Source organism: Bos grunniens, chromosome 5 (assembly GCF_055505025.1).
Source record: "Bos grunniens cultivar Pamir isolate PY7600 chromosome 5, Bosgru_T2T1.0, whole genome shotgun sequence".
NCBI classification, from domain to species: Eukaryota; Metazoa; Chordata; class Mammalia; order Artiodactyla; family Bovidae; genus Bos; species Bos grunniens.
In genome coordinates, this window is record NC_141169.1 from 117,665,050 (window position 1) to 117,691,278 (window position 26,229).

General features: G+C 60.7%; 1 protein-coding gene across 4 annotated transcripts in view; it reads right to left on the minus strand.

Moving 5' to 3' along the window:
* The window catches only part of WNT7B (Wnt family member 7B), a 54,534-nt gene extending 38,186 nt beyond the window's left edge, over positions 1-16,348 (minus strand). For 2 of the 4 annotated variants that reach the window (XM_086404293.1, XM_086404294.1), the window contains exon 1: positions 15,864-16,348. In XM_086404293.1, the coding sequence (XP_086260419.1) occupies positions 15,864-15,959 (96 nt within the window). In that variant the 5' untranslated portion in view covers positions 15,960-16,348. Of the gene's footprint in view, positions 1-11,497; positions 11,890-15,863 lie in introns of those variants that run through there. The other 2 variants (XM_086404296.1, XM_086404297.1) reach the window with 2 other exon arrangements.
* Positions 16,349-26,229: the final 9,881 nt, after the last annotated feature.

Consider the following 26,229-nt stretch of genomic DNA (forward strand, 5'->3'; position numbering starts at 1 on the left):
GCCGGTGCAAAGGCCCAGGGGCACACAGCCCACTCGCCCCCGCTCTTGAATCTGCCTTGAATCTGCTCATCTCCTTTCCCGGCTGGGGTTCCAGGCTAGCTTGAGGGGAGGCATGTGACTTGGGGACGTCCCCAGACTTCGGGAAGGCCACTCCAAGGCTACTCTTCTGAGACTCAGTTTTCTCATCTGATAGTAAGGCACAGTCAGCCCTCTGCTGGCAAATGGCTTCTTCCTGTACTGGATCAGGAAGTGCTTTAACCCCCGGGACGATTAGGGGGTGGGGGGATGTGCAGAGGGCTGACTTTACTGAAGTCTGGCAGGCCATCTAAGGCATCCCCTTGCCTGCCCTGTCAAAGGGCCTGCACCAGAAGAGAGGAGGGGGCCACAGGACAAAAAGACCATCCTTCCCGAGCAGCCTCCTCCCCGTGTCCCACGCCATCTGCAGCAGGTCTTTTCAGGGTGTGCCCTACCAGCCCCCTTTCCAGAGGGGGAGACTGCGATTCCAAGAGGACACCCCGCGGGGAGCTCCGTGGTGGGGGGCAGGGAGGAGGGGTCCCCAATGGCCCCCCCACCACACCCAGGCCTCAGTGTCCCATCTGTGCAGTGGGGCTGGGCAACCATCTAGGTACCTGCAGCTGGATCCTAGAGCCTTCTCCAAGTCGGGATCCTGTGTTCGGGTTCAGCTCAGCCCCTGACTCTTGCTGGCCCCTGGGAGCCTCAGTTTACCCATCCGTCCCCTGTGGGAAACAGCCCCCACTCGCGGGCGGGGTCTCCTGCGGGCTGGCTGCCCATGCCCGGGTCCCCGGGCTGCAGTCTTTCCAGGCCACTGCCCCGCTCAGCTCGCTGCCCGCAGTGTTCCCGGGGAAGAGAGCACGGCGTCCGCCGGCTCCCTCGCGCCCCCGGCGGGTGGCGGCCCCCCGCCCTCCCCGCATAACTGGCATTCCTGGCTTGGCATCCAGGGACCCCACCCTGGAGAGAAACTGGGCAGCCTGAGAGAGAGCAGGCGGCGGGCAGGGGGTCCTGGGAAGGGGCTGCAGCCACCAGAGGCAGACACGCATAACCCGTGCTCTCCCAGGCCCTCCCTGGCCCAGGAGCTGGAGGATCCATCCAGCCCCCACGTCAGCCAAATCAGTGAAGTCCGAACCTCACCCGGTCACTCAGGACATTGACCTCCGAACTCAGAAACATGCCGACCTCTGCTGGGCATGTAGGCCCTTCACGACACTCCCGGGGTTCTGGCCACGTTGTGCCACAGTTGCCCCTCCCGGCCACCCTGTCTCCTCCAGCAGCCAGGCAAGATTCAAGGCCCAGCTTGATGCCCTCTCCTCCAAGAAGCCCACCTGGGTCTCTCCTCCATTCTCCCTTCCTCTGCCCAACGTGGGCGCGTCGACGCCAGGCTCCTGAGGAGGCCTTAGGGGCTGCGATTCAGCAGCTCCTGTCTGCCCAGGCCACGGCCACGCTTCCTGCACCCTCTGCTGTGCCCAGACCTTCCCCAGGCCTGAGCCCTGACCTTTCTCGTCACTCCCCGAGGTGCAGGTGGGGATGTTGATACCTAGAGGTGCCCGGGCACCTGAGGGCCCACACGAGCTGAGGCCCAAGCAGGCATGAGGCCCCCAGCCCGGGGCTCGGCCCCAATGCCCCAGACCTGTTGGATGCGGGGGCACCTGCAGGCCTGGGTGACCAGGATGCAGTCTGAAACCTCACGACAGACAGATGGACGGACAGGTGGGCGGGACAGGTGGGAGGAAGCTGGCAGGCCCCGTAGGCCTGTGGCCAGGCTGGGAGTCTGGGCGCTTAGTGGCTTGGCCAGCACCACGGCCTTCCTGACCACCCTGGACACAGTCTGAGCAGCAGGTCTGGGGGGCACGCTCCCGTCGGACAGTGGACAACGAGCCGTCCCCTATGGGCAGACGGCGAGGTCCAGTCCCCAACCCGGGCGCCTCAGGCCGGCGTCCCGGAGGGTCCCTCTTCCAGGAGCAGGTGTGGGCGGGGGCCTGCCCTGGCCACTCAGCATCTCCGAGTGACAGTGACTCAGCGAGCCCCACCCACCCAGGCTCTCCCTCGCTCCACGGTCCGCCCTCTGCTCCCCCCAAAGCTGGGCACCCCCTCTGGACCAGTCGCCCCTGCACAGCCCTCGCCACCCCCGTCTCTTTAAAGCAGCCCTCTTTCTGGACTGCTCCCTCCAAGGAGTCCTGGGCCACCGGGGCCTCCCCAGCCGAGGACCTCCCAGGAGCAGCGCCTTCACCACCTGCTCCAACCCTGGCGGCCTGGCTGTAGTGACCCGAACAACTGCCCTGAACAACTTCCGGGGCCAGCCCCCTCAGGACACCTCCCCGAGCTCAGGGCTGCCCAGGGCTTGACCCAGGTGGCCGGGGTCCTCAGCACCAGCCCTGTCTCCTGCAGCCCGCCCTGGGTTAAAGGAGGGGGCAGGACCTTGGCCCCAGCCGCCCAGCCACCTGGAAGGGATTTGGTCTGGGAGCCAAGAGTGGGCTTGCAGCCTTTTCCCCACTACTGGCTTGGCCCCAGGCCCTGCCTATCCCTTCAGCATCCTTCAGCTCCTGCCATCTTCTCCTGCCCCACCCCTCCCGCCAGAAGTCTCCAGAAGTCACCAGGCTGAGCAGCAAGCATGGGGTGGCCCCGGGGGGAGCCTTCCCTCCTATGCCCACTGCTGGGGCAGAAGCTAGACGTCCAGGGGGACCCCCCCAGCCACTGCGGTCATCAGCCCTCAGCCCCTGCCTGCTCTTGGAGCCACATGGAAGGAAATGGCTTCCTTTTCCCACAGGGGTTGGGGAGGGGGAGGGGGCAGGGAGGGCACGGTCCCTTACACAGCCCCTCCGGGAGCTGCGGCCAGGAACGAAGCCCTGCCTGACCACACAGCCCTGGGCTGGCATCTCCAGGCCGCTGTCCCCGGGGTCCCCTGGGCCCTGGGAGATGAACCCAGAGTCCCTGTGTGCTCTGAACCCCTGGGAACAGAGGGAGTGGCCGAGCCCAAGGCAGCTGACACCAGCTTCACCGCCAGCCCTGGGCTCCTGGCCCGGCCAACCCCTGGGCACACGACCTGGGCACCCCCCAGGCCACCGCCATCCCAGCCCAGTCCGTGGACCCGAGGCTCAGGAGGGTCACCATGGGAACCTGGGCAGGCAGGACCCCAAGCTCCACTCCCCGGGGGCGGCGGTACCATGAGAGGAGAGGACCCTGCCAGGGCGGGGCCAGGGACATGGTTTGTGGGGGCCGCCAAGCCAGCACTTTGCCTGCCGCAGAGCTGACCCGGGGCAGCCGGGGACAGGGGACGCAGGACAGGCCCGGGAGGATGGGCGCAGCGAGGGGACGGATCTGGCTGCTTCTGCAGGGGGGTGTCAGCAGCCCCCGGAAACTCCCGGGTCTCCTGCCAGTCACCCTGGGAAGATGGGAGTCTGGGGAGCCTGGCTGTCATCCAGCCCCCGGCGACCCCCTGGGCCACCTGTGCCAACACACCTGGGGCCGGGAGGCCTCTGCCCCTGCTGGGCAGGGGGCCTTGACCAGGTCCGTGGGCTTTGCTGGGCCCCAGACACGCAAGCCGCCATTGGGCCATCCGACCTGTGTGTACTGGGAACCAGCTGAGAGCCGAGTGCTGCGCTAGGCGCTGGGGGACCAGCGGTCAATCCCACAACCACAGGCCTGGCCTCTCGGAGGCTGGGTGCTGACAGGGCTCCCCTCCCACACTTGGCCTCCCAGCAGCCCTGCCGATCCGCCTCCCCCGGGCACCCCTCCCTCTGAGGCTGGCCGGACCAGCCTCCTCCCCTCCCCGACCGGTCACTCTGCACCCAGGGTCTTCCCTTAGCTCAGAAGAAAGCAGTTCACGCCTGCCCTGCAGCTCCCCGGGCCTGGGGCCCCCTGCCCTGCCTCCACGCAGCCCTCGCCCCCCACTGCCCCACCCCACTCTAATCAGGGCCACCTCCTCGCCATCCACGCCCCCCAGGCCCCCACCCCCCTCTCCCAGCCATCTTGCTGCCACAGACACCATTCTCCTCTCTGGCACATTCTCTAGGACCCAGGTCAGAGGTCACCTTCTGGTCTACCATCACTGTTGATGGATTAGGGCTCCTGCTGTGGGTACCACAGGGCTTGGCTCAGTGATGGAGAAGGAAGTGAGCTTCCCAATTACAGCCGTGCATGTGACCAGTATAGTCAAAGCTATGGTTTTTCCAGTAGTCATGTATGGATGTGAGAGTTGGACCATAAAGAAGGCGGGGCGCTGAAGAATTGATCCTTTCGAACTGTGGTGAAGACTCTTGAGACTCCCTTGGACTGCAAGGAGATCCAACCAGTCCATCCTAAAGGAAATCAACCCTGAATATTCATTGGAAGGACTGATGCTGAAGCTGAGACTCCAGTACTTTGGCCATCTGATGCGAAGAGCTGACTCATTGGAAAAGACCCTGATGCTGGGAAATACTTCGGGCAGGAGGAGAAGGGGACAACAGAGGATGAGATGGTTGAATGGCATCATTGACTCAACAGACATGAGTTTGAGCAAGCTCCAGGTGATAGCAAAGGACAGGGAAACCCGGTGTGCTGCAGTCCATGGGGTCGCAAAGCATCGGACACGACTGAGTGACTGAACAACAGCAACGCAGCCAGTCTTGTTCCCCTGGCACAGGGGCTGAATGGGCGATATTGGTGTGCAGAGTGAGCTAGCAATGCTGGAAGTCCGCCAGCTGGTGGCGGGAGGGCTGGAGGGGGCGGGGTGGTCCCTGAGCATCTAGCCCCATCACCTGGAGGGAGAAACTGAAGTCCAGAAGGAGGCAGGGTTGCCCACAAGGCTGCCTCAAGTCCATGGCACAGGGCACCGTACACATGCTGACCCAACAGAGGTCACAAGCTGGCAAGCTAGGGCCACCTCCTCTCTGCTCAAGCTGGTCTCAGAGGAGAAAGGTTGGGGCCCCAAGGCAGGGAGAGACCCAGGGCAGGAAACAGGCCTTCTTGGTTCCCCGCACCCACTGGGAAAGCGTCCCCGCTGGCCCCAAATCTAAGGCAGCCCTCACTCGGACTCTCAGGACTCCTGGTCAGCGGACAGTGCTAGCCAGCTGGGTTAGCTGGTTTCTCCACTCATGTGAGGTTACAGGCAGGGAATTGGTGGGTAGGGGAGTTTGTGGCAGGCAGGAAGCCTACATGAGCAGGACGCCTTGAGAGGCAGCACAGAACCTAAGAGTCAGGCAAGGTGTGTGTGTATGCTCAGTCGTGTCTGGCTCTTTGTAATCCCATGGGCTGTAGCCCCCCAGGCTCCTTTGTTCATGGGGATTTTCCAGGCAAGAGTCCTGGAGTGGGTTGCCATTTCCTTCTCCAAGGAGTCTTCCCAACCCAGGGCTTGAACCGGGGTCTCTTGCATCCCCTGCACTGGCAGGCAGGTTCTGTACCAGCTGAGCCACCAGGGAAGCCCAAGAGTCAAGCAGATTCAGCTTCAGTCTGGGCTCAGCCCCACTGAGCATGACCTAGAGAGTTACTCTGAGCTCTAACCTTCAGGTTTCTCCAAGTGGGGGGCCTTTCCTAGCTCCCCTTTCTGGCAGGCCAGGAGGAAACAGATTCAGAGCAGACCCCAGATGTGAGAGTAAGCCTTTCCGAGGAGCCCTGGTCCCGCAGAAGCGGAATGCGAAGCCCTGGTCCCCAGTCAGGGGCCCACGGAGCAGGTGATGAAGGAATTCCCATTCAAAAGCATTTTTCATTTGTTTTGCAGCTTGGTTCACTGAGGGCCTACGTCCCGGCTCTGGACCCCTCAGCAGCCTTGGCAACACTGCCAGGTGCCATGGGAGGGCGAACCCAGCCCCCACCCAGACTCCTACCAGGGTGTGGCCCCTTCATGGCTCCAGTGGGCGTGGCACTGGGGCTTTCCAGCACAAGGAATACCTCTGGCCCAGGAGGCACGTGGGGAAGGGTCGGGAGCAGGGGTGGCCTTGGTAAGTGGCTCCAGAAAGGGATGAAAGCCCACAGGTGTCACTGGGCTGGGACCACCAGGACTGCTGACTTGGGCTTTTTCTGTTGATGCGGGGGAGCTGTTTGCTGGGCAGGGCCAAGTCCCCCGGGGCCTGCTCTGGGCAGCTGTCAGGCTTTAGGGTCTGCGGCTGCAGTGGCTACTGCAGAATTGCAGTGTCTTCCACTCACAGCCTCAGGCCGAGCTCTTCTGGGGTCCCGGGCGCCTCAGAGGCCACCTGCTCCAGCCCAAGGCTGGGCGAGGCTTCGGTGGGCAGGGTGCCAAGCCTGGTCGGTGCTCTGCTGCTGAGGCTGTGAGATGACCTGCCGGGGGCCTCAGCAGCCCATCCACAGAGCAGGTCGGCCATGCCACGTGGCTGCCTTGCACGGAGGACCAGGAGTGCTGGCTTCCTTCCGGGCGAGGCCTCTCCCCGTCATCCCTGAGCCTCCCTCCCGCATCTGCTTGGCCTCTCTCCGTCATCCCTGAGCCTCCCTCCCGCATCTTCTTGGCCTCTCCCCGTCATCCCTGAGCCTCCCTCCCGCATCTGCTTGGCCTCTCCCCGTCATCCCTGAGCCTTCCTCCCGCATCTGCTTGGCCTCTCCTCGTCATCCCTGAGCCTCCCTCCCGCATCTGCTTGGCCTCTCCCCGTCATCCCTGAGCCTCCCTCCCGCATCTGCTTGTATGCCTCCAGGGCCAGAGAGCTCACTGCCTCCCTGCCAACCGTGGGGCTGGCCCAGAAGCCGTGGATGCTCTGGGTGGGAGGCCAGACTGGGAGGGGGTGCCTGGGCGACTGCAGCGGCTCCTCCGTGAGGGAGATGGGGAAGATGGGGAGAGGGAAGAGCGCGCACCTGTGCCCACCCCCCTCTCCCGCCGGTCAGCCTGGGGGGAGGCCCCCACCCCGAGCCAGGGAAGGAGGACAAATGCTGGTTTTGTCCTTGGCCAGCGGGCGGCCCGCGCCACACAATGACCCTTTCATCAGGCTGAGGGAGCCCTGGGCCCGGGTTTCATCTGACAAGGGAGGGCGCCGGGCTCCCGTCCCCTTGCTGGGGGGGGGGGGGTGTGGAGGGGAGCGGAGCCCTATCTGAGCCGGACCCAGGGCCTTGCAACTTGGAGGCCTCAAGAGTCAGCTTAAGCCCCACTATCAGCCCCGGGGAGGGGCGGGGGCCCACGAGGTGAGGGGCTGCCCTCAGGCCGCACGGAATAGTCTGTTCTGGGGACCCTGATCCTGAGCTGACAGGGTGCCCACCTCTCCGCAGTCAAGACCCTCATTCCCCACCCCCACCCCTGCTCCAGAGCACCCCAGCAGCGGCTCAGCCTGGGCCCAGAGCTGCCGGGCTCCTCTCCCTATTGGACTAGAGCTGGCAGGACTGTCATCCTGGGGCATGGGTGGCCTCAGCAAAGGGTCTCTCTACTGGACCCTGGCATTTGTGTCTTCCCACCTCAGGAGGTCGCCGTGAGGCTCCCTCGAGAGAAACCCGGGGTGAATGTGTTTGACAGTGAGTACTGTTCCTTCTGGGAGTCTCTCTCATGCTCCTGTTTAGTCCGGGCAACTCCTATCCATCCGTCAAAACTCTGTCTACATGTCACCTGCTCCGGGAAGCCCTCAGAGATACCCTAAAGAGTTCATTACTCTCTCCTGAACAATTACAGCCACAGGGCTCCCCTCTGTCACGGGTGGCCAGCCTCTCTGCTCCTAATAACTGCAAATGGCCCCATCTTCTGAGCACTAACTATATACCAGATACCCAGCTGAGCACATCCCTGCATTTGCTTGTTGAATTCTTACACTCCTCTGAGTTAATGTTCCCCTGCCCCTCACTGTACAGAGGACATAGCTGAGGTTACGGGATGCACCCAGGCAATAATAGAGCTGTGAGCCTGGTATCTGGGTCACCATCAGGCCCCTTGGTCTCATAAGGATCAACAGGGACAGCTAGTCAGAAAATGGGCCCTTCTCCTGCGGGCCTCAGTACACCGCTGAAGGGCCTAATGCGGCCATAGGAGGAAGCACGTGGGAGACCCACCTTCCCCTGCCAACCCTCCACCCCACACACAGGGGGTCAAAGGAGCCATGTCGAAATGCACGCTCCCCCTGTCGTGGCTGCAGAGCCTCACGCACACGTCATCAGTGTCTTGAAGTTCTCTGCGATCAAAGCGCCTCTATCTGTGTATCGTGAGCTGGGGTCCCTTGGGGGCTGAGATTTCATCGGGACCCCCGGCTCCCACTGCTTGTGTGCACACCCTTCTCCAGAGTCACAGGTACTTTTGAATTCCAGTGGCGTTTGGGCCTGACCTGAGCCTGAGAAGCGACCGACGGCAACAAGCAGACTGAGGCCCAGAGGCCACCCAGCGGCGTTCCTCCTGCACCTGGACAGACACGGTCTCCCTGGCTGAGAGCTGCTCCTCCTGAACCCGTGGCCCCCTTCTGCCCCTGCCTGGGCTGGTGATGCCCCGGGAGTGGGCCTGATTCAGCAACCCCCACCCCCCAGGGTCATGCCCACAGGGCCTCTGGGCCTGCGGTTGGCACCACCAGTAAAGCCACAGCGGCAGAGCCGGGAAGAGGCCAGTTTGGCAAGGCAGCGGTGAGCGCCCCTCACCCCCCGCAGCCAGGTGGTCGGTGAGTAATTGCCCCGTCACCATGACTCACCCGGCTCCCCAGAGCGGGCGGTCATCATGAGAAACTCCTACCGGAAGGTCTGGGGGGATCGCTGCAGCCAACCCCCGCATCTGGGAGCAGGAGGCCGAGGCCGCAGGGACCTGCCTGGGATGGCGGGCCAGCCTCGTCCTGGCACGAGGCCTCGGCCGGGCCCCCCTGCCAGCCAGCCGGGCGCTGTGGGCCCTCCCCTCGGCCTGGGGTCTCCCACCTGCCCTCCCAGAGGCCCTGGGGACCCCCATGGGCCCCGAGAGTGCCTGTCCTGATGACACGGGAGAGAGGCAGCTGCCTGGTTGGCCAGCCGGGCCGAGCTCAGAGTCCGGCAGGGGCTCAGGGCTCTTCCAGGCCAGCACACCCGTCCGACCAGATCAGTGGCAGCGGCCCAGGCATGCATCTGGGATTCGCTGTGCGCGGACCACAGCCCGGGACGGGGAGCTGGGAGAGCAGCCCAGATGAAAGGGGCAGGATCAATTGTCCGCCAGTGCTTGTGATCCCAGCCATGGATGCCTTCTGGAAAGTTCTCTGGAGCAGAAAGACGCCTCCGCCCAGGGCCCCTCCTGCCCCTGGCATCCGCAGATCCCGCAGAGCTAACCTTACAGCTGACCCTCAACACTGATGGAAGCACTTTGCACCGGGGCGCCTCACCTGCAGCCTCACCTGCATTCAGGCCAGGGCTCATAGACACCCTGCAGCGGCTTCTCACATACTCATCTTCGTTTGCATTACTGAGGCCCTGCTCCCACCCCGTGGAGCCTCACACTCCTAACCCTAATCCAAGTCAGCCCAGTGCCCACCAGCAGGTGGGGAAACCCCAGAGATGCAGGAGCCTCCCTGGCTCACTCTTGGGAACCCTGGAGTTAGTTTCTGCTTCAGCAACCCCCCCGCCCCCCCACCCCGGTGCTGAAGACCAGCACGCCACTGGGGCGGGGGTGCTGAAGGCAGGGTAGGGGGCAGAGTCTGTCTGACTGCCCTCCCCCCCACCACCCACCCCAGACCCCAGCACTAGCCCAGGAACGTTCCGGAAAGCTGTCAACGGAGGAGAATTTCCGCCAACAAAGCTGGCAGCGCACACTCTGAAGTGTGTGGACCGAGCCTCTGTGGGCACAGATGGTCGTCACTGCAGGCCTGGATCTGGGGTGCCAGAGCGGAAAACTCTGGGTCCGTGGAGGTACACTGGCCACCACCTGCCCCTGAGCCCCTCAGCTGCGGCCTGGGCACCCCACTCTCATCAGCTCCTGAGACCGAAGATCAACCCCCCCTCCTCCCGGCTTCTTGCTCCAAACCACCCTGGGAGGACTCCTGGTTTCCCATCCCTGGACACCACCGCCCCATCAATGCCAGACCTCAGCCAGCTGGCCCCGAAAGTGATCTGTTAAGCAGAGTAGCTGCTGATTCTCCAGCAAGGCTTAAGACAGACTTGCTGGGGGTTCTGGGGAGCAGGAGCCGTCTCCACCTCCCACCTCTAAGAACCAGGGCCTGAGATTTCAAGACCTCCCCGAGTTCACCCCTAACCCCGGAGGGACGCCAAAAGCAGGACTCTCTAGCCTGGCACTTTGCTAGCCTGAGCCCCCGACGATCAGGAGGTCCCCACCCGGCTCTGCGCCCTGCCCAGGGCGGCCTGCCCCCCTCCCTGCTCCAGGCGATGCCTCCGCAGCCAGCCGGGGCTGCCCGCCGGGCCTGGAGCGCTCTCTGCGCCGGGACCTTGTAATTATGTCCCACAGCCCGGGAAACCGCGGGCCTCGCAGCATCTGGCTGCGGTTGCGAACTTTTGTTTCAAGATGCGCGACTATTTATAGAAGGAAAACTGGTAGGATAGTAATTTCCTAGGAGCTGGAGGAGAAATTGGCTGCGTCTCTATTAAAAGGGGGTGGGGGAGCGGCGATTTATTAGGACTGCGGCCGCGCGGGGGGCGGGGGTGGCACACGGAGCGGGAAGGCAGCGGCTGCCCCCTCCGGCCGCGTTAGGCGACCCCGGACGTGGCCCGCGTGTAAAGGAGAGGGAGGGGGAGGGGAGGCAGCACTGGCCCTGAGGTTTAATCAGTAGCATCCAGCTTCAGTTCCCCCAAACGGCGGTTCCATAAATCAAACGTCTTTTTAAAATCGGAGGCCAGGGCATATGCGTCCCATTAGAGAATCCGGCGAAGCCACCGCTGCGCCGACGCGCCCCTCCGCTCCCTGGGCCCGGTCGGGCCCTGCCCGGAGCTTCCCCGAGCTCGGCGGGCGCTGCCCGGCCCGACGCGCACGCGGGCCCACGCGCCTCTCGCTGCCTTGCCCGGGACAGCCGGGCGCACCTCGGCCGGCCGCGCGCGGGCACTGCGCGCCCCGCCTCGCCCCTGGTGAAGTTCCGGCCGCTCGGCGCGGCAGGAAGCCGCGTGAAACCTCGGAAAACTCGGGGGACAGCTTGGGTGCTGTCTGGTGGGACGCGCTGTGCACGTGTGCGCCAGTGTGCACGCGGTGCAGCGGGCGTGTGCGTTCGGCTCTCCCGAGGGTAGCACGGCCGTGCGGGCCGCGTGGGTTTATCTAGGAGGGGGACCTTGATGGTCCAGGACTTTGGCTGGGACGCGCCGGGCATCTTCACGCTGCCCGCGCGCCCTCCGGACCTCGCGCTCGGTGCGCGCAGTCGGTCTACCGGCGCCGTCAGGCCTCCAGCGAGCAGCCCTTTCTCTGACCTCAAAGCCAGAACCTCTCACTGCCTCAGCCGCCCCCCGCCCCAGTTCCTCAACCTTGGCGGCTGAGCCCGGCGAGGAGACCCAAAGTATCTCGGCTCCCGCGCGTGCCGGGAACCCGGCGCCCCGCCCCGGGACCTCACCGCGGCGTTCCCCGCGAGCCCAGCTCCGCCGCCGGAAGCCCAGGAGGGGGGCCCGCCCGCCCGCCCCGCGTGCGGCCCGCGGCACTCACAGGTAGCTGCCGCTGGACAGGATGAGAAAGAGCTGCGGGCAGTACACGGAGAGCAGCGCGCTGCGCGGCGACAGCAGGAGCATGGTGGGCCGGCGCTCCCGGGGGGGCCGCGCAGGCCCCGCGGGCAGAGCGCGGGGGCCGGCTGGGGCCGGGGTCTCCGCGACCCTCCCCAAGGCAGGGCGGCGGAACGGGGCGCTAGGGACCCGAGCGCGCGGGCCCCGGCGCAGCGGTCGCCCGTGCCCCGCCTCCAGGGCCTCGCATCTCGCCGGGGCTGGGGCTGCCGCGCGCGCTGAGGCTGGAGGGCCCGGTGGGGGCGCGGGCCGTGGGCGGTGGGTGCGCCTCGGCCGCCGTCCGGCCCTCCGTCCGTCGATCGGTCGGAACCAGCTCTGTCGCTCGCTCAGCCTCACGTCTTCAAGTCTCCTGAGGCGCCCAGCTGCCATTGGACGGGCCACCCCTACATCCGCCTCCTCCGCGGGCGGGTTTTTTTAAAGGGGAGGCTGACCGAAGCGTGCGGCGGGAGCCGCCTCCAGGGCTTGCCCAAACCACCCTGGCTCGGACAGCTTCCCCACCGACTTCGGCGAGCCCCACCGCTCTGGTCCGCGCTGGAGGGTGCAGCTGGGGGGCAGGCACGGCGGGCTAACCGCGCGGGGGCGTGCGCTCCTCTGGGGTGTTGTGCGAGGCTCTGTGCTCCTGTGTGCATGCACGTGCCTGCATATGCCTGTGCGTGCCTGCGGCGGCGTGGGCGCGTCTGTGAGGGTGCAGGTGTGTGCGCCCAAATGCACTGTGTTCGCTGCGCCTCTGCCTGCGTGCGCCCCTGGGTCTGGGGAGACTGGCTGTGGGTCGCAGACGCTCACTGCCATGGCCAACCGGGCCCAGCGTGGTAGGGCTCACCTGTGCACCAGCGCACCGGTATCTCTGCAGGCTCCGGCCTCCGAGCCTCTTTGGAAAGCCTGACAATGGAAACACACCGCCAAACAAGTGCACAGAAGCCCCCAACCCTGGCTTCCTCTACCTCACTCTTTTGCCCTCCTCTTAGGGGTTGGTTGGGACAGGTGTGGGGTGGAGCCAACCCAGGAGAACACCCTTTTCTGAACTTCCAGTGTTTTTTTTTTTTTTTAAGCCCCAAACAAAAAGCTGGTTTTGAGTCCCATCTCCTTTCGTCTGCCCACCCGGAGCTGCATACGAATGTCTCTCTATACGGTGTAGATCCTTTAAGCAGCAGTTAAGGCACAAAGAGGGACAAGGACAAGAAAAGAGGGGCCTGTGCGTGGGGCCGGCGGTCCCAGAGGGAGTAGGTTTCCTGGCTTCTAGAGCTGGCATGGAGACTTGTCCCTAACACCCAGGAGGAGGGGCCGCCGCCTCGACCTTCATCCCTCTGGGCCTTTCTGCCTCTCCTGAACCCCCTGAACCCCAAGAGCATGGGGAGGGCAGGGAGCAAGGTTGCTCCTGGGACTTCATGACCCCAGTTCCAGGGGCAGAGGGTGCCTGGACCCCAGGTGGCTCGGTCCAGCCCCGGCTTGGCTTCCTCCAGGGCAGCATCCTACAGGTTGTTCAGAGCCATTTGTTTTGAAATTGCCCGAAATCCAAGGCACGTCTACTCGTGGGGCCGCGATCAGCAAAAGGATTCCAGGGGCTGAGCTCTCCCCTCTTGCCAGCCCAGAGGCTCCCCAGGGCTGCACGTCTGCACTGGCATCGGGGCTGTGGGGCACGTGTGTGTGTGTGCACACACACAACACACATGTCGAGGTGGGGGTGAGGGAAGCTTCCCTGAACATTGAAAAACATGGGGGTACAGGCTGGGGGAGGCGGCTGTGATCACGGAGTAGTCCCTCCAATATACACGATCTCAGATATTTACTTGGAACTCTAAAACCCACACTTGTGAACCTAAAACCCACACTCCTGTGATTCGTGGTCCTGGAGGAGTCCCCGGGTGCCTGCGGTGGCTGTGATGTCATTAGCAACAAGAAAGGGTTGACTTGATTGGGACCTCCTTCACCGCCAGAGCGAAGGCCCCCACCCAGGCACTGACCTTCCCAGCGCCCAGGGCAGGAGGTGTGAGTGTTACCCCAAGTTTCAGATGAGGGAAGGTGAGTTGGCAGGTGAAAGAGCTTGCCCAAAGCCACCCAGTGAGGTGTGACGGGGGTGGAGCCCCAGACCTTTCCTTGGGCACTAGGCTTCAGGTCCTCGAGCCCCTTAGACCACATCTGGCCCAGCTGCCCCGTTCCCCATCTCGTGCATCCCCCTCCCTTCCTAACGCAGGCACCATCGATGCCATGGGGGCCAGGGCTGAGTCCCCTCCCCCTGGTAGACCACCCCAGGGTGACTCTCTGGCTTCCTGGATGTGCTTCCACAGGGGCGTATGGGGACCGGTCTTCTTGCCCCTCCCAGGACTGGGCGAGCGTATGTTTTAAGGGGCACGCCAAGGGGAGGAGTCCCCCCTCCAGGGCTCCTTGGTGCCCGCGGAGGATAGAGCTGGGGCCCCCGCCTGGCTGTCTCACGTACTCCCAGGGAGGTTGGCACAGGTGCGAGGGCGCACAGACTGTTCTCACTCCCTGGGTTCTCTGCACGGACACCAGCTGCCATCCTGTCCAGGGCAGCCAGAGCTTCAGTCCCATTGCCAGAGGGGAGAGGGGGGCTCAGGAAGAACTGGGGGTGAGGGGACCCTGGCCCCAGCTCTGGGAGCTCAGGCTGGGCACCCCCTTCAGCTCCTTCCACTGTCCAGGGCTGGGTAGGTGGCGGTGGGTTCACAGAGCCCTTCCCGCAGCTGGGGGAGGGGTGCTTTCAGATGGCCCCCTGCTGAGGAGTGGGTATTAGGGGCATGGTCAGGGTGCCTGTCCCGGCTGCCTCTCACCCTTGTGGACAGTGGCTTGGCCTCCCTTGCCCCATCGTTTCCCAGTCTTTACAACGAGAAGAGCGAAGGTACCCACCTGCAGGGCCGCCAGAAGGCCACAAGGCCTGGGTGCTGAGGACCAGGCAGCAGAAGGCAGGACCCGCAAGGGGATTGCCTATTACTTTACAGGGCCCAGCAAGAGTAATCCCAGGGGCTGCTTACCCCGAGGGTCGGGGAAACAGCGCCTCCTCCCCGCCCCCACCCGAGTACAGTCAGTGCCCTGCGCGCTCACCACCCATAAACAAACACCCAGGGACACAGCCGGCACACAGACCCACGATAAACAGAGCCACCAGCAGCCGCAGGCACGCCCGCCCAGGCCTGCAGACTGAAGCTGGGGCGGGAGCCTCCAGGCTGCCTCTGTGGCCACTGGCCTCGGTCCCTACCGGCCCCAGGGCCTCGGTTTCTCCATCTGTAAAATGGCAGAGGAGGCGACGGACCAGGGGCGATGGATGAAATGGCTCTCGGGCCTGCTTCTACCTCTCCGCCTGGGAGGCCGCGGCGCGGCCGGCCCTGCCTCGGGGCTGTTCACTGGCTTTGCCCGCCGCCGGACCGGCCTGCCTTCCCACCGTTGGCGGCGCACAGTAGGCTCGCAGCGCGCGTCCGGGCGATGGAGGTACACTGCGCCCCCGTCGCGGTCATCCTGCGCGCCCCCTACCCCGCCCCCGACTTCGAGCGAGGCCGAGACAGATTCCGTCTAAAGGAGATCGCAGCTCAACAGGTAAGGACTCGGCTGGCTTCAGGAATGTGGAAATACGACTCGGAGCAGCTACTGCAGCGAGCACGGCCCGCCGGGCGCCCGCCCGCCCGCCCGCCGGGCCGCGCGAGGGGGAGCGCGGCGAGAGGGGGCCCGGCCGAGGGTCCGGGGCGGGCGGGGCCCGGACGGAGCCCGAGGCGGCCCGGCCGCCCGCACGGCCCGTTCCGAGCCAGCCCGACGAGTTGTCAAGGTAATTTCAACACGTCCGGGTGATGGATAGAGACGAAGTGCCGTGGCGGGTGCCCAGGCCTGCGCGCTCGCTCCTAGGGGGTGCGCCCCCCTCCCGCCCGGGGCCCTCGGCAGCCCGAAGCCCCCCGCCCCCGCCCCGGCGCGCCCTCTGGGCGGCGAGCGCTCGGCCCGGGCTCCGCGCCCAGCGCAGCCCGGAGGAGGGAAGGCGCGTCCCACCCCCGGGGCCTGGAGCCCAAACAGGTGAAAGTACGCGCCGGGCACGCTCGCCGCTACCCGCGAGCCTGGCCGCCCGCGCGTCCTGCTCTCCCTGCCCCGGCCCTGGGCCGGGCGCCCCTCGCGAGTACCCGCCGCTCAAGGGGCTCAGCGGTGTCTCCGCCGGGCCGGGCCGCGGGTTCAACACACAGGCCAGCCCGGGATCCCCGAGAGCTGCCCGTGCCCCGCTCCGGTCCCCGCGGGGAGCCCCTGGAGGCGGCTCCTACCGGCTGCTCCCATCCTGGGCGCCCGCCCCTGCCCACAGGGCTACTCACCCGAGCTTCACGTAGAGAACGCCAAAGCAGAGAAACACGTAGAAAATCCACTTGCGAAAGTTTCTGTGCATGATCCAGGGAGGGGGGCTGCGCCATAGACCGCGGCGGCCGGAGGGGACGCGCGGGCCGGGCGAGGGACGGGCAGGAGCGGGGGGCTTCGGTGGACAGCGCTCAGCCGGCGCTGCGGCTCCGGCGGCCGGCGACGCGCGGGCACTGGGCGCGCGCTGCCACCATGGTGAGCCCGGGCCGCCGCCGCCGCCGCGTGCGCCTGTGGGAGTGACCTGGGACGGGGGCTGCAACCTCGGAGCGGGGCTGAGTGACCGCGGGGCCCCGGGAGCACCAGCGGGGGCCGGGGCCCGAGCGCGGCGGGCGGGCGAGCGGGCGGGCGCTGCCTCCGCTGGGCGCAGCCGCCTGGGGCCGTGCGCGCCTCGCCGAGCGCCGCGGCGGCCAATGTGTCCGCACTTGTCGGCCTCCCCAGGTGACTCGCGGCCCCGGCAAGCGAGCTGCGAGCGAGCGAGCGCGCCCCAGGTAGGAGGACCCGCCTCCCGCCCGCCCTCCTCGCTCGCCGCGCGCTCTCTCTCCCTCGCTCCCGGCCTCTCCCCTCCCTTTTCTCCTCCCTTCCCCGTGACACACGAACGCATCTCTCCCCCGGAACCCCCTCCCCAGGCCGGCTCCCTTCGGATCGCTGAGCCCAGACTAAGAGGGAAGAAGGGGGTTGGGTGCGCGGGGAGGGCGCTGCACCGAAGAGACACCTGGGGAGGGGCCCGCGAGGGTGGGAGTGGAGGCCCGGCAGGAGTGGCCCCATCGGGCGGTGTAGCCACTGGGCTTCCAGTTTCTAGGGAGGAAGGGAGAGACCACCCATACCCATCCCCGTTCTGGGCGCGTTTCCCCTACGCCTAGAAATTACCCCGTTTGGGGTCCACCCGGACCACGCCCTTCGCACAGGCATTTCTGCCAGCCCCCGAGGACCTCAATCAGAGCCCCTCTTCCAGCCCCCGGGTCCCCACACCTGTCAGGACCGCTGCCGGTGGCGCTTACTGAGAGCAGGGACAGGAAACGGACAGACAGACAGGCCTGGCCAGATGCAAGGCACTGGCTCCATGACCTCCCTGGGAAGCTGTTTGGCTGAGCACCGTGGTGGAGACAGATGGGAGGATGCTGAGGTGGGTTCCTTGGCTCTGTGGGAGGCTCCCACCACAAGGATCCCCTGCTTGCTCTCCCCATCACCTCCGAACTCCTCGGTCTGCACCTTCTCCTCTGCAGTGCCCAGAGTGCAAGGTCAGAACCAGCGTGGTGCCTCGCGTACTGGAGCATCTGACTTGGCTCAGTGCCGGCCAGCGGGCACCCAGGTGGGCACACGGCCTGCCTTTGGCTGAAGCTCTGTTTGGAGAGGGCCGGTCCGTGGCCCTCTGCCTAAGCACCACCCTGGGCAGACGCCTGTCCTGCTCGGGGGGTACAGATCTGGACGTCTCTTGGGCGAAAGGATGAAACTGTGAAGTACTTAGTTTCAGAGGACCGACAGAGGCCTGAAACTCGCAGGCGCGGGAAGGGGCAGCGCGCCGCTTCCAGCCAGCCTGGGCCCCACCTAGCCTACCCGCCCCCACACTGAGGGCCCTGCTCCCCTCACCCTGCTGTGCGACCCCCTGCTCCTGATCCCCTCTTAATCCTTGCAAATCCCCTAAACCTTTGCCACTACCGAGACGCGGGCCATTCCTCGGCCTCTGATCGGAGGCCGCCGGTGCAGCTGAGCAGAGCCAGCAGACAGGGAGCGTTCACAGATAGATGAGAGGGACGCTGAAGAGCCTCACAGGCAGGGAAACTGTGGCACAGAAAAAGAGACATGACTATAGCAGCCTCACCCCCAAGTGTTCTCTGCGTCCCAGCCCCCCAGATGTCACCCCATTTCACGGAATGGGAAACGGAGCCCTGCAAACCGGAGGGTCCGGCCGAGCCCTAGCTGCCAGTGGCTGGAGCGGGGGTGTGCCGGCTGGGGCGCGCTAGCCGATGCTGCCACCCGGCGGCGACGTGAGACGCGAGGCTGCAGGCTCTCCACGACCAGGATGGGAGGGGGTGTCGCGGGACGCTGGGCCACGCGGGGCCCTGGGACTGCGAGGCGGACAGCGTGGCCCCATCTGGGCCCAGATTCCGGGGGCCACCTTGCCCCCAGCCTCAGTCTCCACCTCCGATAATGGGGCGAATCCCGGGGACCTGCGGAGTATGTCTGGACTTCGATAAAAGACACACACCTCTCCCGCACTGGCCGCCTCTCCCCGACCCGGAGCCTCGGCGACCGCCCAAACCTCATGCCCCGTGGACCCCGGCCGCCGACCTCGATCGGGGTCGCGCAGGGAGACCTCCGAGGTCGGGCAGCTCCTGGACAATCCGGGCGTGGTGGGGCCGGGAGAGGAGGGGTGACGGCCGGCGGGTGAGACGCCTCGGTTAGCCCACCCCTTCTGCCTGCTGCTCCCGGCCTCAGTTTCCCTGGGAGAACCGGGCGCAGAGCGCGCCTCTCTGGACTCGGGTACCGCTGCGCAGCGTCGTGCTGCTCCCTGCTGGCCGCGGGGCCGAATGTCGGCCGAGCAGGTATGTCTGGGCGGCTTCCAGGCCCGGCCGTGTCGGGTCCGGGTTCTTGTTGGCATCTCCAAGGGGATTCCTGAATAGCTCCACGGTTGGCGGAAGTCTAGTGTGGAAGAGCTCTATGAACCCTTCTCCGTGTGTCTGTGCGTACACACACAGAGGCCGCATGCTTGAGGTCCCTTCCTGCCTGGGTCCCCGGGGTCCATTCCAAAGGCTCTGAGGTCTGAAGACACAGGCAGTTTCCTGCCTCCTCCAGCCCCATCTCTCCTCCCCCCACCCCTCCTCCCAAATGGGTTCGCAGCTCCAGACATCCTGAACAAGGTGGTGGCCCGGGTCTGGCTCCAAGGGTCCCTCATCTGTTTGGGGTGGGGGAACGATTGGCTGAAGGCAGACAGGGTGCTTCTGCTAGGAAAGGGGTTCTGGCACTCAACAAATGTGGAGACATGCTGATGCCCAAATGAAGAGTTATCCAGAATCAGGGTGCCCTGGGGACCCCAGATGGGTCTTAGGGCACCTTAGTGGGGCTCAGTGGCCTCAGCCCCTCTTCCCTGTGTGACGTCAGGCAAAGCGCTCAAGCTCTGCAACCTGGGTTTCCTCATGGCTACATGAGACCAGCAATAGCCCTTACACCGTGTGGGGTTCTGATGTCTGACTGAGTTAACCCACATGGAGGGGGCTGGCACCTCTGGCCCCTCCGTTCAGTTCAGTCGCTCAGTGGTGTCTGACTCTTTGGGACCCCATGAATCACAGCATGCCAGGCCTCCCTGTCCATCACCAACTCCTGGAGTTCACTCAAACTCACATCCATCGAGTCAGTGATGCCATCCAGCCATCTCATTCTCTGTCGTCCCCTTCTCCTCCTGCCCCCAATCCCTCCCAGCATCAGAGTCTTTTCCAATGAGTCAACTCTTCGCATGAGGTGGCCAAAGTACTGGAGTTTCAGCTTTAGCATCATTCCTTCCAAAGAACACCGAGGGTTGATCTCCTTTAGAATGGACTGGTTGGATCTCCTTGCAGTCCAAGGGACTCTCAAGAGTGTTCTCCAACACCACAGTTCAAAAGCATCAATTCTTCGGCTCTCAGCTTTCTTCACAGTCCAACTCTCACATCCATACATGACCACTGGAAAAACCATAGCCTTGACTAGACGGACCTTTGTCGGCAAAATAATGTCTCTGCTTTTGAATATGCTATCTAGGGTGGTCATAACTTTCCTTCCAAGGAGTAAGCGTCTTTTAATTTCATGGCTGCAGTCACCATCTGCAGTGATTTTGGAGCCCCCCAAAATAAAGTCTGACACTGTTTCCACTGTTTCCCCATCTATTTCCCATGAAGTGATGGGACCAGATGCCATGATCTTCATTTTCTGAATGTTGAGCTTTAAGCCAACCTTTTCACTCTCCTCTTTCACTTTTATCAAGAGGCTTTTTAGTTCCTTTTCACTTTCTGCCATAAGGGTGGTGTCATCTGCATATCTGAGGTTATTGATATTTCTCCCGGCAATCTTGATTCCAGCTTGTGTTTCTTCCAGTCCAGCGTTTCTCATGATGTACTCTGCATATAAGTTAAATAAGCAGGGTGACAGTGTACAGCCGTGATGTACTCCTTTTCCTATTTGGAACCAGTCTGTTGTTCCATGTCCAGTTCTAACTGTTGCTTCCTGACCTGCATATAGGTTTCTCAAGAGGCAGGTCAGGTGCTCTGATATTCCCATCTCTTTCAGAATTTTCCACAGTTTATTGTGATCCACACAGTCAAAGGATTTGGCATAGTCAATAAAGCAGAAATAGATGTTTTTCTGGAACTCTCTTGCTTTATTGATGATCCAGCGGATGTTGGCAATTTGGTCTCTGGTTCCTCTTCCTTTTCTAAAACCAGTTTGAACATCTGGAAGTTCACAGTTCACGTATTGCTGAATCCTGGCTTGGAGAATTTTGAGCATTACTTTACTAGCGTGTGAGATGAGTGCAATTGTGCGGTAGTTTGAGCATTCTTTGGCATTGCCTTTCTTTGGGATTGGAATGAAAACTGACCTTTTCCAGTCCTGTGGCCACTGCTGAGTTTTCCAAATTTGCTGGCATATTGAGTGCAGCACTTTCACAGCATCATCTTTCAGGATTTGAAGTAGCTCAACTGAAATTCCATCACCTCCACTAGCTTTGTTCATAGTGATGCTTTCTAAGGCCCACTTGACTTCACATTCCAGGATGTCTGGCTCTAGATGAGTGATCACACCATCGTGATTATCTTGGTTGTGAATATCTTTTTTGTACAGTTTTTCTGTGTATTCTTGCCACCTCTTCTTAATATCTTCTGCTTCTATTAGGTCCATACCATTTCTGTCCTTTATCAAGCCCATCTTTGCATGAAATGTTCCTTTGGTATCTCTAATTTTCTTGAAGAGATCCCTAGTCTTTCCCATTCTGTTGTTTTCCTCTATGTCTTTGCATTGATCGCTGAGGAAGTCTTTCTTATCTCTTCTTGCTATTCTTTGGAACTCTGCATTCAGATGCTTATATCTTTCCTTTTCTCCTTTGCTTTTCACTTCTCTTCTTTTCACAGCTATTTGTAAGGCCTCCCCAGACAGCCATTTTGCTTTTTTGCATTTCTTTTCCATGGGGATGGTCTTGATCCCTGTCTCCTGTACAATATCACGAACCTCCGTCCATAGTTCATCAGGCACTTTATCTATCAGATCTAGTCCCTTAAATCTATTTCTCACTTCCACTGTATAATCATAAGGGATTTAATTTAGGTCATACCTGAATGGTCTAGTGGTTTTCCCTACTTTCTTCAAAAGTCTGAATTTGGCAATAAGGAGTTCATGATCTGAGCCACAGTCAGCTCCCGGTCTTGTTTTTGTTGACTGTATAGAGCTTCTCCATCTTTGGCTGCAAAGAATATAATCAATCTGATTTGGTGTTGACCATCTGGTGATGTCCACGTGTAGAGTCTTCTCTTGTGTTGTTGGAAGAGGGTGTTTGCTATGACCAGTGCATTTTCTTGGCAAAACTCTATTAGCCTTTGCCCTGCTTCATTCTGTATTCCAAGGCCAAATTTGCCTGTTACTCCAGGTGTTTCTTGACTTCCTACTTTTGCATTCTAGTCCCTTATAATGAAAAGGACATCTTTTTTGGGTGTTAGTTCTAAAAGGTCTTGTAGGTCTTCCTAGAACCATTCAACTTCAGCTTCTTCAGCATTACTGGTTGGGGCATAGACTTGGATTACTGTGATACTGAATAGTTTGCCTTGGAAATGAACAGAGATCATTCTGTCGTTTTTGAGATTGTATCCAAGTACTGCATTTTGGACTCTTTTGTTGACCATGATGGCTACTCCATTTCTTCTGAGGGGTTCCTGCCCGCAGTAGGAATTCTGGCCTCTACCTGCCCCTCAACTCCATCACACACGTGAGCAGCCTTCTTCCCCTCCCCCTTGCCTGTCTTCTGCTACTTGAATGCACCAAGCTAGGTCACCCCAGGGCCCTTGCGCATGCTATCTCCTCTGGCACAGCGCTCTTTCCCTGGTTCTATGTGGCCTTACCATGAGCATCCCGCATCCGGGGGGCCTAACGTTCCTCCTCCCAAATGTACTCACTGGTGTTCTCTGTCATGACTCGGATGTTCCTTTTGTGACACTGGGGACAAAATGTCATGATTTGTTTCCTAATTATTCCTTAGGGCTTCCCTGATGGCTCAGTAGTAAAGTATCTACCTGCCAATGTGGGAGACCTGGGTTTGATCCCTGGGTTGGGAAGATCCCCTGGAGAAGGGAATGACGACTCACTCCAATATTCTCGCCTGGAGGATCCATGGACAGAGGCGCCTGGTGGGCTACAGTCCATGAGGTTGTTGTTGCTCAGTCTCTGAGTCATGTCCGACTCTTTGTGACCCCATGGACTGCAGCACGCAGGCTTCCCTGTCCTTCACTATCTCCCAGACTTTGCTCAAACTGATGTCCACTGAGTTGGTGATGCTGGGGGGGTTACAAAAAAGTCAAACACCACTTAGTGACTGAACGACAACAGGTGCTCCTTGGGGACCATCTCCACATCTGCTTTGGCTCCTGCCCTATTCCCAAGATAAGAGGGAACCTGGCATATAGCGCAGGCTCTATAAGCAGCTGTGGAATAAGTGACTTTCCAGGAGGCAGCTGCATCTATGACTGCGGAGCGGGGACCGAACACGGGCTCCTTCAAGCCTGGAGTCTGAGCTCCGCCGCTTCTCCCGCGTCGGCCACACCCGCTCTCGCGCACGTCCTCCTGCCTCATTCTTGCATCTTGTATTGGCTTCACTCTTAAGTGTTTCCTGAACCCCAGCAACTCCGAATGTGTGTTGGCCCCATCTAGATAAGCAGTGAGAGGATTCTAAGCCCAAGAAGGATCTGATGTGCCCCTGCTAGCTTTGAAGACGGAAGGAACTTCATGGTGAGAAATTCAGGTAGCCTCTATGAGCTGAGAGTCTTAGAACTGGAGAAAGAAGAGAGGCTGAAGCCCCATCTATAGGAGGAAGGCCCCTTGGGCTAGATGAGATTGAGAGAAAAGGAGCTGCGACCTTCAAGGTTGGCAGAGGGAGGGGGACAGGACTAGACGTTGGCATTGGGAGGATGTTCAGGTCAGTCCTTGGAGAGTCACATGGGCGTGCTCCGTCACGTGGAAGTCCATCCAGTATCCGAGGATTACCATCATGCAGGAGGATGCCGTGTGCTTGCCCAGGCGGAGGAGAGGCTGTTAGGTTGACCAGCTGTGCTGGCTTGCCCAGGACAGAGTGGGGTCCCCAGGATGAGAGATTTTCAGTTCTAAAACCAGATAGTCGCAGGCAAACCAGGCCGAGTTGGTGGCCTTTGCTAGAGCACTTCCTTTTCTCATTGCTGTGGACTAAGAGCCTCCATCAGCGCCTGCTGGGACATCCTTACCTTTCTTCATGGGGGCCGAGCCCCTTTCACTCCCTCTCCAAATTTCCCCATGCAAGCACCTTCTCTTTACTCTTTTCAAAGTTCCATAGTCATCAGAAGCCCCACAGGACAGAGGGTGGAGACAGGGATGGACAGTGAGTATGGAAAGAAAAGTCCTCATATCAGTACTCGGATGGGAGCAGACAGTTGAGAAACTAACCACCATTGATTTACACAACTTGCAGAAAGCAATGAAAGCCACACTCAGAGGCAAATGTATTGCTTTCACCACTAAAAGGAAAGACGACAATAAGTGAACCAAGTATTGAGATTAAGAATTTTTATAAGTAATGCATTAGTCCAGGATTTAGCAATTAAAAAAAAAAAAGGCCAGGTAGTAAATATTTTAGACTTTTGTAGGCCACATGCAGTCTCTTAACAGTCTTCTTTGATTTATTAATTTTTAACAACTCTTCAAAAATGTAAAATCCGTTCTTAGCTTGGGGATTTGGCCCCCAGCCACAGCTTGCTGACTCCTGTATTAGTCAGGATATTTTCCATTGCAAATGACAGAAGCCAAAGCTGTAGGCAATTTAAAAAAAGGGGAAACTGTTGATTCACGTAACTCCAGAGTCTAATGGTGGTGTGGCTTCAGGCATAGCTGGATCAGGGCTCAAACAAACTTACCAGTGATTTTTTATCTCTCTGTCAATTCTGCTAACCCAGAAGTTGGCCACATCCCAGGCAGGCCGTGGCCCCTCACTGCTCCAGGGTTCTGCCGTGCAGGTTGACAACCACAGAAAAAGAGAGCTTCTCTTTCCCAGGGGCCAACAACTGTCATTGCCTTTGGCTGGCCTGGCGGGGGCTATATGCCTATCCTGCGGCCAATTACTGTGGCTGGGGAGGGAGGCGCTGGCCTAGGGTTTTGGAGCCCAGGTTGGGGCCATTCCCATCAGCAGTGGCTCCGAGAGGAAAATGGAAGAAGGGAGTGAATGTTGGGTGGGAGAAATAACCAGTGTCCACGGCACACTGAAAGCTCCGTGTTTAATGAACACTTACCTAGCACAGCCACTGTCATTAACTCGTTTACTCTTCATCACAGCCCTATGAGGGAGGTTTTATTATCACCCACTTACAGATGAGCAAACTGAGGCCTTGCTCAGGGACTTGAGGGTGATCAAATATTGGAAACTTACCATGGCCTGTCCTATCAGTGGCTCAAAGAAGAAAGGCCACAAGCTCATCTCCAAGGATGCTAAAAAGACACTGAGAAAAATTGAAGACTCCTTGATTGGAAAAAACAAACAGAAACTCTTAACAAACAGGCAGAAACTCTTAGAAAACGTGAACCCGAGGCTACTCCATTAGCATGACAGGAAATACTTGGACTTCATCATCTGCCTCCCTTGCTCTCTCTCCCCAGAGCCGGTGTTTTGAGCCCCTCACTTGCTCCTCTAAAGCCATTCAGCCTGGAGACTAGGCAATCATCTGGTCCATGATTTGACGCTGCCTCTGTGCCTTTTCCGGGCTCCTCCATTCTGTCCCATCTGAAACTCCTTTCCCTCTCCTTTCTACCACTATCTACAGCCTGACTCTGACCGCTGATCTCCTGAGCCCTTAGGCTGGGTCAGGTCATAAAGGGTTCCGAGAGCCAGACCAAGACCCTGGACCTTGTCTTTGGCAAGAGCCGAACGCTATGCCCTCAGGTGCCTGAGTGAGCTGGGGTTTCTCAATGGCGGCACCACAGGCATTCAGGGCTGGACCATTCTCGGGGTGGGGGGTGCTGTGGTGGGTGCTGGAAGGCGTTTAGTCACATCCCTGGCCTCCACCCACTAGAGGCTTACAGCATCCCTCCCCTCCCTGGAACAACCCAAAGTATTTCCAGATATCCTAATGAGAACCAGAGGTGTAAGCTACAAGATGTGGACTTGTGGGTGTGGAGGATGCAGGTTCTGTCCATCCTGTGGCTCGGACATCCCCAGGACACGGCTGAGTCAGCCAGGCTCAAATAAGCCTGGGTACATTTGCAATCCTGCTTGGCGGAAGCAGAAAATTCCAAATAAGCAATTTCCTTTTAAGCCCGTGACGCAGCATCTGCATTCCCTCTGCCCACATTCCACTGATTCTGGCTGGATTCTGCTCACCCTCAGCTACAAGGGGCAGGGAACCCAGGTCATGAGCTGAGCTGCTGGCCAGGCCGGTTTCCACTTAGAGGACAGGTGGGCACACAGACCCAGGCTGGGGAGAAGGGGACAGTGGGTTTGGAGGACAGATGACAGTCCTTTGCATTCCTTCAGGCTCTGGTCGCCCCCGTAGCCATTTTCTGACATCCTCCCACAGTATCCATCGGACTCCCGTGGGCCCCTCGAGGCCTTTGGTCCAGAGGGCGCAGCCTTACTGCCTTACCTTCGTGCAGGAGACCTTGAACCCAGAGTCAGGTCCCAACCCAGCCGGTCATCCACTGGTCCTGTGTGAGCCACCCAAACCACATGCAGTCTTTCAGCCTGATCACGCCTCTGGTTTTCATCTTGGTCTCTCTTCTTCAAGACTTCTTCCCCACTATACCCGCTTTGACTAGGGTTGACTGCCTATAACAGCAAAGCTCAAAACTGCAGTGCTTAAACAAGGTAAATGTGTGTTTTTTCTTTCCCATAAAAGAACTCTAAATGTGGGCAAGCTAGGGCTGCTGCAAAGGCCATGCATGTCATCAGGGACTCAGGGTCCTGTCTGCTCATCGCTCTACCTTCCTGAGCATGTGTTCCTTCACCTCAGCCTCCAACGTGGCTGCTAGAGCTCTGCCATCACATCTGCTTCCAGGCTGCTGGACGGACAAAGGGCCAAAGAAGGGCATGTCCCTTCCCACTCCTGGATACTCCTACTTCTCATTGGCCAGAAC